The sequence below is a fragment of the Physella acuta genome, unplaced genomic scaffold (assembly GCF_028476545.2).
Source record: "Physella acuta isolate Inbredline_101_S28 unplaced genomic scaffold, ASM2847654v3 ptg000527l, whole genome shotgun sequence".
NCBI lineage: Eukaryota > Metazoa > Mollusca > Gastropoda > Physidae > Physella > Physella acuta.
In genome coordinates this window covers 575,319-589,843 of record NW_026732046.1, presented here as the reverse complement: position 1 = coordinate 589,843, position 14,525 = coordinate 575,319, and the positions used below count along the sequence as shown (strand labels likewise).

Below are 14,525 nucleotides of genomic sequence, written 5' to 3'. Positions count from 1 at the left end.
TAAGGTTTAATTTGTAGTTATATAAATTCTAATAGTCATTCTATTGTATCCTTTTTACCTTTTATTCAAAAAGATTTTTATAATAAACGTTTATATATATATATTAACTACTTAAACCTAAACTGTGTACCCATATGAACCTACGAATAACATTAGCAGTCCAGCGTTAAATTGTAAAGCGAGATAACTGCTGATTACTTTCTTTATCAAATAAATTGTCTTTTAGACGGATACATTAAAAAATAATTGCAAATAATAAAAAGCGTCACTTTAAAAGTAAAAATATTAACAACGAATGAGAGATTCTTGGTTTCTAATGCATTTCTTTAAGCAAATGCTGTAGATCTCCATTATAATACACGAGGCGACCCGCAGCGTATCATACGCCGCTATTTAGTTGTTTTATTTTCTACTTTTCAGTATTTCATAATTTGTGAATTCGACAGTACCAATGCTGCCACTGAAAATATTTGCTTTAAAACAATCACCCCCCCTCTTTCCCCAAACCCCGACCCTACACCCCTCCCCCCCCTCCCCGTAAAGCAGGGGGGCTGCAAGGAAGCGCTTGCAGCTTGTTTTCTAACGGCTCCCAGAAGAGAATTATATATATAGATTTTGTAACATAATCTGAGGAATGTTGCCTGGAGTTCATTAGAGCAATAAATTAGTTTCAGATAATTGGGTGAAACAAACTTATCAACAGCGTTCAAATGAAATTCTTCATAAATTGTGTGTTCAATTGACACACGTTTCGTTACCGCTATTTACTGACTACTCCGACACACACCTTTGTTTTAACTTTAAGAACATCAAGAGGTGTCTTGTAGTGGGCCAGTCGACAACGTCCATAACATATCTACAGGAACGTCTTGTCATATGCCCATGTAAACATATTTTGATATATTGACATTTCATACACATAAAGTGACTGACAGTGACGTTAGCAAATTAATATATAAATAAATTAATGTCAGAGAAAATGTATCCTCAAACTGGTGGCTACCGGAATGTTGCTTTTAAAATAGAGACGTGTTTATATAGATATGAAATGAGATACCTTGTTTATAACTTACCCCCCCCCCCTAAAATAAAGACGATATCTATATAAAAAAAAGAAACATCTTGATATTTTAGTTTGCACGAAATATGGGAGTGTAATTGTATTGGATTGTACTGGCTGAACAAGGTTTTGTAAGAATATCATTGTATTTTAAAAGCATGGCGCAGGGGTGACCTCCGAAAAAAATAATTCAATTTCAGATTTTAGTAAATATTTTAGAAAAGATAGTATTAGATACACCATTAGAAACTACATCAATTAATGAATTATTCTGTTATTGATTTTAGAGTTAGTCGGGAAATATAATAGTCGATAAACTTAAAATATGGTCGTTTTGGTAATTTTCTGAACTTTGATATTTTTTTTACCACAAAAATGCTGAAGGAATTGAATTTAACTTGTCACTGTCCAGGTTTTACAAAACTAAGAAGATAACTAATCAGCTATAACATATAAACAGCTAATCAGTTATAACATATAAACAACAAACTCCGTGCGTGCAAACATAAACTGAAATAGAATTGTTAGCTCGTGCAAGTACACTTATGTTCGCAGCTACAAACTTGACTACCGACATTAAGTACAAACTTGACTGCAGACATTAAGTACAAACTTGACTGCCGACATTAAGTACAAACTTGACTGCCGACATTAAGTACAAACTTGACTGCCGACATTAAGTACAAACTTGACTGCCGACATAAAGAACAAACTTGACTGCCGACATTAAGTACAAACTTGACTGCCGACATTAAGTACAATTTTGACTGCCGACATAAAGAACAAACTTGACTGCCGACATAAAGAACAAACTTGACTGCCGACATTAAGTACAAACTTGACTGCCGACATTAAGTACAAACTTGACTGCCGACAATAAGTACAAACTTGACTGCCGACATTAAGTACAAACTTGACTGCCGACATTAAGTACAAACTTGACTGCCGACATTAAGTACAAACTTGACTGCCGACATTAAGTACAAACTTGACTGCCGACATTAAGTACAAACTTGACTGCCGACATAAAGAACAAACTTGACTGCCGACATTAAGTACAAACTTGACTGCCGACATTAAGTACAAACTTGACTGCCGACATAAAGAACAAACTTGACTGCCGACATAAAGAACAAACTTGACTGCCGACATTAAGTACAAACTTGACTGCCGACATTAAGTACAAACTTGACTGCCGACATTAAGTACAAACTTGACTGCCGACATAAAGAACAAACTTGACTGCCGACATTAAGTACAAACTTGACTGCCGACATTAAGTACAATTTTGACTGCCGACATAAAGAACAAACTTGACTGCCGACATAAAGAACAAACTTGACTGCCGACATTAAGTACAAACTTGACTGCCGACATTAAGTACAAACTTGACTGCCGACATTAAGTACAAACTTGACTGCCGACATTAAGTACAAACTTGACTGCCGACATTAAGTACAAACTTGACTGCCGACATTAAGTACAAACTTGACTGCCGAAATAAGTACAAACTTGACTGCCGACATTAAGTACAAACTTGACTGCCGACATTAAGTACAAACTTGACTGCCGACATTAAGTACAAACTTGACTGCCGACATTAAGTACAAACTTGACTGCCGACATTAAGTACAAACTTGACTGCCGACATTAAGTCTCATCTAAAAAATTGACTGCCGACATTAAATCTTAGCTACAAACTTGACTGCCGACATTAAGTCTCAGCTAAAAAATTGACTGCCGACATTAAGTCTTAGCTACAAACTTGACTGCCGACATTAAGTCTCAGCTACAAACTTGACGGCCGACATTAAGTACAAACTTGACTGCCGACATAAAGAACAAACTTGACTGCCGACATTAAGTACAAACTTGACTGCCGACATTAAGTACAAACTTGACTGCCGACATTAAGTACAAACTTGACTGCCGACATTAAGTACAAACTTGACTGCCGACATTAAGTACAAACTTGACTGCCGACATTAAATCTCAGCTACAAACTTGACTGCCGACATTAAATCTTAGCTACAAACTTGACTGCCGACATTAAGTCTCAGCTAAAAAATTGACTGCCGACATTAAATCTTAGCTACAAACTTGACTGCCGACATTAAGTCTCAGCTAAAAAATTGACTGCCGACATTAAGTCTTAGCTACAAACTTGACTGCCGACATTAAGTCTCAGCTACAAACTTGACGGCCGACATTAAGTCTCAGTTACATACTTGACTGCCGACATTAAGTCTCAGCTACAAACTTGGCTGCCGACTTTAAGTCTCAGCTACAAACTTGACGGCCGACATTAAGTCTCAGCTACAAACTTGACTGCCGACATTAAGTCTCAGCTACAAACTCGACTGCCGACATTAAGTCTCAGCTACAAACTTGACTGCCGACATTAAGTCTCAGCTACAAACTTGACGGCCGACATTAAGTCTCAGCTACAAACTTGACTGCCGACATTAAGTCTCAGCTACAAACTTGACGGCCGACATTAAGTCTCAGCTACAAACTTGACGGCCGACATTAAGTCTCAGCTACAAACTTGACTGCCGATATTAAGTCTCGGCTACAAACTTGACTGCCGACATTAAGTCTCAGCTACAAACTTGACTGCCGACATTAAGTCTCAGCTACAAACTTGACTGCCGACATTAAGTCTCAGCTACAAACTTTACTCCCGACATTAAGTACAAACTTGACTGCCGACAGTAAGTCTCAGCTACAAACTTGACTGCCGACATTAAGTACAAGCTTGACTGCCGACAGTAAGTCTCAGCTACAAACTTGCCTGTCGACATTAAGTCTCAGCTACAAACTTGACTGCCAACATTAAGTCTCAGCTACAAACTTGACTGCCGACATTAAGTCTCAGCTACAAACTTGACTGCCGACACTAAGTCTCAGCTAAAAAATTGACTGCCGACATTAAATCTTAGCTACAAACTTGACTGCCGACATTAAGTCTTAGTTACAAACTTGACTGCCGACATTAAGTCTCAGCTACAAACTTGACGGCCGACATTAAGTCTCAGCTACAAACTTGACTGCCGACATTAAGTCTCAGCTACAAACTTGACGGCCGACATTAAGTCTCAGCTACAAACTTGACGGCCGACATTAAGTCTCAGCTACAAACTTGACTGCCGATATTAAGTCTCGGCTACAAACTTGACTGCCGACATTAAGTCTCAGCTACAAACTTGACTGCCGACATTAAGTCTCAGCTACAAACTTGACGGCCGACATTAAGTCTCAGCTACAAACTTTACTCCCGACATTAAGTACAAGCTTGACTGCCGACAGTAAGTCTCAGCTACAAACTTGCCTGTCGACATTAAGTCTCAGCTACAAACTTGACTGCCAACATTAAGTCTCAGCTACAAACTTGACTGCCGACATTAAGTCTCAGCTACAAACTTGACTGCCGACACTAAGTCTCAGCTAAAAAATTGACTGCCGACATTAAATCTTAGCTACAAACTTGACTGCCGACATTAAGTCTTAGTTACAAACTTGACTGCCGACATTAAGTCTCAGCTACAAACTTGACTGCCGACACTAAGTCTCAGCTAAAAAATTGACTGCCGACATTAAGTCACAGCTACAAACTTGACTGTCGACATTAAGTCTCAGCTACAAACTTGACTGCCGACATTAAGTCTCAGCTACAAACTTGACTGCCGACATTAAGTCACAGTTACAAACTTGACTGCCGACATTAAGTCTCAGCTACAAACTTGACTGCCGACATTAAGTACAAGCTTGACTGCCGACATTAAGGCTCAGCTACAAACTTCACTGCCGACACTAAGTCATTAAATAGGCCTACAAACTTGACTGCCGACATTTCTCTTCACTACCATCGTGTTTTATTTATCATCAACACAAAACATTAAGTTTATCAAAGATAACAAAGTGAATGAAAGAAACTTAGAAATATTTTAAAACTTTATTGACATCTATACAAACAGTTTTGTAAGCAAATACAGTTTGTAAACAAATACAAACATGAAAAAGTATAAATAAGACAATAATGGCGATGACAAATCTAATGTGGAGGTTTAAACAAAACAAAGATACAAGTGTAGCCTATAAATATTTCATTTCTCAACAATAAACATTTATTTATAATTTTGTTTATGTGTCTAACAACTCTAAACAAATGACGTGAAGGGAGCCGCCATTTTGTTTGTTTACATTAGACAAGGGGAGAGAACCAACAGTTACAGATGCATCACTACAAAACCTCCCCACTATAATTTCCTTCAGAGTTTGATCCACTGTGGTGATGTGACCACAACGACCTGCCACATCCCAGCAAGTAGACAGACGCTCCACTGGAGCCAGGACATGTACATGTTGTGTACGTGTACTTGTCCTTGGCGTACTTGGTGTACCAAGCTTTCCTCACATGTTTGTGTGTCCATTGTCCTACAGAGACCTGTTTAGGACAGCCATGAGGATGTGACACTATAACGGCCAACTTGTCCACATCAAGAAATCCCAAGTATTTGTTCCATACTTTCCCACATAGATCATACAAGTGCCGACACATCTTGTACAGTTCATCAACCAACTCTAAGTCACATGACACACATATAAACCAACACCAGTCTCCCTTAATGTTTGCCCACCTCACCCTCCAGCCATCTAGACTGACCCCAGGACTTTTATTGTCATCAAAACCTACAACACACCTGGTCCGTCTCGCCTCACTCTCATCAAACACCACGTGTGTGGCTGTCATCACAAGAACCTCCCCCCACACTTTGCTGGGTGTGTCCGAGTGTTGACACTTGCCACATGGACAAGTGCCCTTGTTGTCACTCTCTGTGTACTTGACCACACCACACACCCTCCCCGTCCCTGTCCTCAACACGTCACTTCCTCTGTAGTTATAACATGGATACTGACCACTGAAGCATGGAACAGACTTTGGTCTCTTTAGACTGGTGAACTTGACCTTTATCAGGACCGTTAGGGCAGACAAAGCTTTGATTACCTCCAACATGATGACGTCACGGTAACGTGAGGGGAGATGATCCAAGTTAAAATCATTAACAGGTATAAAGTTGACATGACCTGGATTCTTCTTACAGCCGGTATAGTGCTTGTGTAAGTCAGCTTCACCTCCATAGCAGACCTCGGCTTCATGATGTCCTGGAGAGGTACAAGGGGAGGGAATACATATTTTTTAAAAATACAAATTTAAATGTATTTAAAATAAGGTACTTGGCGAACAAAATGTGCAACTATAATAATTAACAGAAACTTCTTATTTCTATTTATTTTATTAGCTGAAGCAGATGAAGTAGAGTTTACATGTATCATGTGGTATATATTGCCTGCCAAATGACCATTTAACTAACTATCTGTTTTAACAGACTCAGTAAGAGAACTCACACATCATAAGTATGTAAATAATGTAATTATGTGCCAGAAACTCTGTATAAATGTAAGCTTACATTTTTCATACATATTTTACACAATTCGAGACTCACCTGGTATAAAACCAGCTTCAGTTTTTTTTTCTTCCAACTGTGTTGTCTCATCTTGTCTTTCTTCCAACTGTGTTGTCTCATCTTGTCTATGTGTTAGACCTAAAACAATTTAACATCAAGGTTTCAATTAGATTAAACACAAACCTATACCAGTAAATAAAACATTTCTCTATTTGTAAAACAACTGGGATGTTCTAAACATTTACAGCAAATACAAAACATGTTGCCTAGAAACATTTAGTTTACCTTTCTCTGCCAACCAAAATTCTCTTTTCTTCCCACCTGTATTTCCCATCTCTGACAACTTTACCTGCAATAAAAAAATTATTGTAAAATATATTTACATTATATGATATTGTTACAAAACTTGTCATCATTTAATTCAACCTCAGGGATGAGGTTCCAGATTATATTGTGGTGATGTGAAGACAGTTTGGTGAGGTGCTGACTAACATAATCTGGTGATGTGAAGACAGTTTGTGTGGTGCTAACATAATCTGGTGATGTGAATACAGTTTGGTGAGGTGCTGACTAACATAATCTGGTCATAGAACTCAACTGGAGTTGAATCAGCTCAACTCTACTTCACTTCATCCACTATTACATTGTATCACAGTTAATTACAATTACACAATTGTTTTACTCTAAATAATGGTTACATCAGATGTTAGCCCACATAAAAAATATTTACATTGATCAATATCAAATTTGAATTCTTTTTAACTGGTCCAAAAAGTAGCTTAGCACATTCTCAAACTTTATGCCTTTTTCATAAAAGCTTTATTATTTTTATGTCAATTTGTTTTTTTTTTCACTTAATTATCAGCTAGATAAACTCAAATAAGAACACAGAAAAAGAAGAAGCTATATGCAATAAAATTATTTTCATAACAATATCAAGTAAATAATCTTAAAACTCTCATTACTTGTGCTTTTCTTCTAAAAATAATGTTTTAGTTTTAGCTAATGTCAACTTTAAAATGTTTAAAATGTGTGGCTTTTAATTGTCTCACATTTTAAATATTTATCTGCCATCTATCAATTGTCTTTCAAGCCAGATTCCACCTCCCCCCCCCCCCTAAAATTGTATCACACATCAACTATGTAATTTTTTAGCTAATGTCAACTTTAAAATGTTTAAAATGTGGCTTTTAATTGTCTCACATTTTAAATATTTATCTGCCATCTATCAATTGTCTTTCAAGCCAGATTCCACCTCCCCCCCCCCCTAAAATTGTATCACACATCAACTATGTAATTTTTTAGCTAATGTCAACTTTAAAATGTTTAAAATGTGTGGCTTTTAATTGTCTCACATTTTAAATATTTATCTGCCATCTATCAATTGTCTTTCAAGCCAGATTCCACCCCCCCCTTAAAATGATATCACACATCAACTATGTAATTTTTTATTATTAAGAGATTTTATACTTATACTAAAATACCTTCAACCTATTGAAGCTTAGTATATATCTTCTATTGCAATTTATAAAAAAAAGTATTTTAAATGTGAAAATGGAAAAAAATTCAGTTTCAAGCACATCTTAATGTGATTCTGAAATTTAAACCTACAAAAGAGACACAAACTTATTGACTAAATTGTAAATACGTTTTCTAAGACGTAATCAAAGTTGACTTAAAAAATATGTAGTCTATTAAAATGCTAGATCAAATTCTATTGAATGAATAAAAAAAATGCAGGCACAAACCTCAAGTAGCTTTTTAATTGGATCCTTTGAGTAACAAAATTATGTCTTTATAGCCCTATTGATGGGTGATTCCACTGTCCATATGTTTCTATCCTTTGAATAACAAAATTATGTCTTTATAGCCGTATTGATGGGTGATTCCACTGTCCATGTGTTTCTATCCTTTGAATAACAAAATTATTTCTTTATAGCCCTATTGATGGGTGATTCCACTGTCCATATGTTTCTATCCTTTGAATAACAAAATTATGTCTTCATAGCCCTATGATGGGTGATTCCACTGTCCAAATGTTTCTCCTTCATACACCTTGATAAAACGACATGCCTACTGTTATATACCTTCATAACTTTAGAATATAGGATTACATCTATTAACAAATCTAGATTAACAGTGTATGCTCTATTCTAAACTCTAATTAATTTCTCTAACTTGGTTTCTTAATTTTATAAAATTTTGCAGGTGTGGTGATTTTGTAGACTGGATAGATAGAGTTAGTCAGATCTAGATTCTATATATTTATCTAGATATAATCTTTATCCATATCTAATTACAACTGGATTAGTAAGTGTTGCAATATAATAAATGAGTTAGATATACAGGCCTATTCATAATACCACAGTTTAGCATCGGTTATTATTTCGGAAAGGTATAGCAGTTAAAAAACAATAAAACAAAGCATAGTCTATAGCAATGTATTGGAAGTACTGTAAACCATACTTGATTTGACGCCATCTTTTATTTTTAATATTGAACATTAAAAAAATTGGATGGATTGATTTTTTTGCATGTTGAATACTGTTTTGCTAATCATTTTGTATTGCTAATCAGTTTTAAGCGTTACTGATAATTATTGCTGTTACTAAATATTGTTCTATTAGCCATTTTTATATTTGCGCAATCATTTTTACTAGATCTAGATCTAATTCAAAATTGATTAGTGCAAATCCTCTGCAAGATTTTTATTTCTGTGTTTAAAAAAAAACATTAAACTAATTACAACACTTGACTTTATTATTTATATTTATAACTAGGGCCTATTTACTTCTGTTTCCGAGTGTTGATTAAACTTAAAGTTCAAACATTAATTTAGTACATGGAGTAGATCTATATTATATTTCAACAGTAAAAATTAATCACGGTTTACACTAGTAACTAATGTTAATGAAACTCAACAAACATTACTGGATAACTTCCATGCTATACTGGGGGATTTCCTGCCTAAGTATTAATGCAGCAAATACTAAATAAATTATAACCTAATAAAAGTTGATCTTCTATAAGACTCTAGATCTATACTCTACAAGATATACAGTGGTACCTCGAGATGTGAGTTTATTTAATTACATAACATTGCTCATGTGTCAAATGTGAGTTTATTTAATTACATAACATTGCTCATGTGTCAAATGTGAGTTTATTTAATTACATAACATTGCTCATGTGTCAAATGTGAGTTTATTTAATTACATAACATTGCTCATGTGTCAAATGTGAGTTTATTTAATTACATAACATTGCTCATGTGTCAAATGTGAGTTTATTTAATTACATAACATTGCTCATGTGTCAAATGTGAGTTTATTTAATTACATAACATTGCTCATGTGTCAAATGTGAGTTTATTTAATTACATAACATTGCTCATATGTCAAATGTGAGTTTCTTTAATTACATAACATTGCTCATATGTCAAATTTGTCATATCTCTAAGCAATTTTCTCCATTAAAATTAATCGAAAGGCCATTCAAAAGTTAGATCTGCCAAAATGACAGCCCAGTTGTTTTTAAAACATATTCTTTGTAAGAAGTGTATTTCTATGTGACAATTATAGTTTACCAATATAATAAAGGATTATGCATAGAAATAAACTGATTTTTATGAAGTTTATTTACTTTGAAAATCAAGTGACTCAAGCTTATGCTAACCTTTCTGTCACATTAATTACTTTACTCGTCACACTTTTAACACTATACTTGAACTTACAACTTCACCTAATATAATTGAACATAGACTCTAGTTCTAGGCCTAAATATTATTAAATAATGTTTTTTTTTCATCACTGCTTTTTTCTTTGCCGTTGTTCTTTTGCTTTTTTTTGGCCACACTTTCCTAACTTTTCCAAGCAGACTGATAAAATAAAACTGTCCATGTATTTTAGCTTTTTTTTCTCAACCTGTTAAACCTGCCAATCCTATTACTTGAATCACAAATTCTGCTCATATGTCAAAGCAAATTATAGTTCGCTCTACAGCTCTTAAGATCTATCTAAAAATCTTGTGTCTGAATACTCTATGTATGTCATGATTCCACTGTAGCCTAAATCTAGATAAAATATAGAAATAGATCTAAAAATCCTAGAATAAGATCGACAAAATGTTAAATGTAAAGTATTGTAAAGTAAATTATCAACCAAAATTTAGAAATAGATACTAGAGTCTAGATCTAGATCTAGTAACTACTAGATCTACTTCTAGATCTAGAATCTACTTCTACTGATCTGGAAAGATTTTCAATCAATCGAGTCTAGATCTAGATTTGTAGAATAAAATCATTAAAATGTTAAATGTAGGGCCTAAAGTAAATGAATCGATCTACCTAGAGTAGATCTAGATTATTAGTAACTACTAGATCTAGATATACTAGACTTACTAGTCTAGATCTAGTACTATCTAAATTAGTGTTAAAATTACTAAAATTAGTAGCTAGCTACGCTATGTACTATGTAGTTAGTATGTAGTTATGTAGTCATGTAGCCCACCTAGCCTAGCTTAGTTAGATCTAGATTCTAGATTTCTAGATCTAGATTAAAAATCTAGATTCTAGAACTAGATCTCTAGTAGCTAGATCTAGGACTAGGGCCTAGATCTAGTTGCTAGGGCCTACCTCCCACAAAAAAATGCCAAATCAAATACATTAGTTAGATCTAGATCTAGATCTAGATCTAGACTTAAAATTTAAAATCTAGGAGGGATTCTAGTCTAGAGACTGTAGATCTAAGAATATAGACCTACAATCTTGATTTAGATCTAGATCTAGATTTAGAATCTACTGATCTAGAAGATCTAGATTTTAGTAGGCCTATAATAGTGCCCTATGGCCTATAGTCCTTTTTTAGGCTATAGGACATTATAAATATATTAAAGGAGAGCGTTTAGTACTTTACTTTGAGCCGAACAGGCGAGTAGTGATCGTCTGCTATCCAAAGAAGTAGTCGATACTTGGTAACTTAAGTAACTATGTCATTAAGGTATCGTACTTGTAAATGCCAAAGAGTAAACATTCAATGGCTGATTTGGAAAATTTTAGTGACGTTAAAAATTACTAAGGCTTTTATAAACATAAACTATCTGGATATAGATCTCGGAATCTAGATCAATTTCCACTAAATATTATATCAAATAGGATCGCAAACTTCAATTATTATAGCCAGATAAGTTTATAAATAATTTAGTAATACATATTTGGCTAATATGGATTCCTAAAATTAAATTTCAGCATCTTTGCCTTTGTACTGTAAAATAATTAATAATTAATAAGCTACTGGTTTTAAGCAGATAAATTAGAAAATATTTGAAAATAAACCCACTAATACATTTTGTATTTACAAAACTTCAAATGGCATCATTCAACGTAAATAAAAAATCCGGAATAATCATTTTTACAGGATTTTCCAATATTAGGGCTTATAAAAATGTTAGTACAAGTTGTGCTCATGTTACTTAAAAAGAATGTCAATGATATGGGGCGGGGCGGTCAATATTTTCCGGGGGGGGGGGGGGACGACGACGACGACGACACTGGTAAAAATGTATGTTTTCTATATAAATTCCAATTCATTTAAGGGGGCGGTAGACTTTTTTCGGGGGTAAGGGGAGGGGAGAGGAAGTCCCCCCCCCCCCCGAAGAGATGTTTGGAACCAACTCTGGTTAAATCAAGTTATCTGTAGTGAAAATATGTATATGAATCATTGAGGAAACAACAGCACAATCAGATAATCAGTATGAATATTTACTTGTGAATTAAGTCCAATATAGAATGTTTCTAAATGCAGATATCTATATTTATTTTTAGTATAGAAATGGTCCAGATTAATTAACACTGGCAAGACTGCATCATTTTATGCAAATGTCGTTACAATTATTGTTTTGGGAAATTTCGATTTAGGAAACAGCAGACTTAATATATTTACATCTCAGAATAATAGATTACTGTTAAGCTTATTTAAAGCCAGATTATTTTTCTGCAATCTGTGAAAATTAAAGTTCCCTTAAAGTTAACAATAATGATGTGTTAAAACGGGATAAAACAATTAGTTTTCAACAAATTGATATTGATGTGGAATAAAGTAAGTAAAAAAAAAATCACAATGATAATTACCCTGTGATGTTCTCAATGTCAACTGTGTTGTGAGCTCTCAGTGTTTTCGGACAGCTTTAGTTCTATCACAGACTATCTATGGGGATGTCAACAGTTTGATATAGTAGAAAAGCTGTACCAAGTACGACCCGCGTGACTAGGAGAGGGATTCTCAAGCTTCAGGTTGTTGGTTTGTTTGTATATAGTTGCCAGTTTTAGTGTTGCACGGCAGGTTAGTTATAGCCAGAGTTTCTTCCAGGCATCTCTTCGGGGGGGGGGGGGGGTGGTGGGACGAAATGAAATTTATATAATTTATATAGAAAATATATACTTTTAACAGTGTCCGCCCCCCTCCCGAAGAAAGTCTACCGCCCCCCCCCCCCCCCCCCCGAAAATTTCAAGTGCCCCCTCGGAGAAAAAAGTCTGGAAGAAACACTGGTTAGAGCACACGTTCAACAACTGACAACACGTGAGTTCTTCTCACCGGATTCGAGGTCGCATCACAAAGTGTTGAGTAACTAGATCTGGTATAGATCTGACAATATTATCATTTACATGACTATGTCAAGAAAACAGAAGTCTTGGAGTTTATCTCCGCTCTAAGCAGTGAAGTCTGAATGGAAACTTCTCTACATTACATTTTCACAAAAATTATGTTTGGGGTTGGGAAATAGGGCGATATCCCCGAGCCACCCTCCTGAAGTGGGTATAAGTAAAGTAAAGTTTCCCTTTCAAACCTGACGGTCTATGGGGGAAAGTGAAGTAGAGTTCACTTGTTTCTGTGACCTCGGCATATGAAGAGATAGTGTGGTCAGCACTATGCCCAGCAGCCTTTAATTTCACTAACGTGAGTTAGGTACCCATCAGAGTTGGGTGGACTCAAGGACGTTTGAACTCGAGACTTACGGCTAAGCAGTCCGGCTCTCTACCGCTATACCATGAAGTGGGTATGCGCAAATAAAAAAACACACGCCATAATGGATTAAAAAAGTGTTCAGGTAACAATTATTAGCAGGTTTCTGTTCTTCTTATTCCGTTAAAACCGACAATCGACAATATAATGCATTTTATTTAGGTGCAATAGCAGTTGACATAATATTATAACGGTTTGTAGAAAAATAAAACGCTGTTATTCACACAATCCTTTGTGCAAGGGTTAGGAAAGAGTTCCCAGTATCTCGAAACTGATCCAGTGTAACTATATATTAACACGGTTTACGGTATAATATGATCCAGTCTAACTATATATTAACACGGTTTACCGTATAATATGATCCAGTAAAATTGTATATTAACACGGTTTACGGTATAATATGATCCAGTGAAGCTGTATATTAACACGGTTTACAGTATAATATGATCCAGTGTAACTGTATATTAACACGGTTTACGGTATAATATGATCCAGTGTAACTGTATATTAACACGGTTTACGGTATAATATGATCCAGTGTAACTGTATGTTAACACGGTTTACGGTATAATATGATCAAGTGTAACTGTATGTTAACACGGTTTACGGTATATGATCCAGTGTAACTGTATGTTAACACGGTTTACGGTATAATATGATCCAGTGTAACTGTATGTTAACACGGTTTACGGTATAATATGATCCAGTGTAACTGTATAATAACACGGTTTACGGTATAATATGATCCAATGTAACTGTTTATTAACACTGTTTACGGTATAATATGATCCAATGTAACTGTATATTAACACTGTTTACGGTATAATATGATCCAGTGTAACTGTATCTTAACACGGTTTACGGTATAATATGATCCAGTGTAACTGTATATTAACACGGTTTACCGTATAATATGATCCAGTAAAATTGTATATTAAAACGGTTTACGGTATAATATGATCCAGTGTAACTATATAT

The 14,525-nt window shown here is 35.1% G+C and overlaps 2 protein-coding genes across 2 annotated transcripts in view; both read right to left on the bottom strand.

Annotated features, from left to right (window-relative positions):
- The window catches only part of LOC131945143 (uncharacterized), a 328,239-nt gene that overhangs the window by 56,694 nt on the left and 257,020 nt on the right, over nt 1-14,525 (bottom strand). The gene's annotated exons all lie outside the window — the stretch shown is intronic.
- LOC131945141 (uncharacterized) lies at nt 5,304-12,720 on the bottom strand. Its single transcript, XM_059306148.1, has 6 exons — nt 12,656-12,720; nt 8,567-8,583; nt 8,277-8,358; nt 6,814-6,877; nt 6,568-6,666; nt 5,304-6,226 (listed from the first exon to the last, which is right to left on the bottom strand). The coding sequence occupies exons 4-6, from the start codon at nt 6,860-6,862 to the stop codon at nt 5,304-5,306; spliced, it is 1,071 nt and encodes a 356-aa protein (XP_059162131.1). The 5' UTR covers nt 6,863-6,877; nt 8,277-8,358; nt 8,567-8,583; nt 12,656-12,720.

Excerpts from the sequence above, each read along its gene's own strand:
- LOC131945141 (XM_059306148.1), bottom strand. The coding sequence starts at position 6,862 with ATGGGAAATACAGGTGGGAAGAAAAGAGAATTTTGGTTGGCAGAGAAA. Across the intron at positions 6,667-6,813 it reads ATTTTGGTTGGCAGAGAAAG|GTCTAACACATAGACAAGAT; the intron begins GTAAACTAAATG and ends AAATTGTTTTAG. Across the intron at positions 6,227-6,567 it reads TGAAGCTGGTTTTATACCAG|GACATCATGAAGCCGAGGTC; the intron begins GTGAGTCTCGAA and ends GTACCTCTCCAG.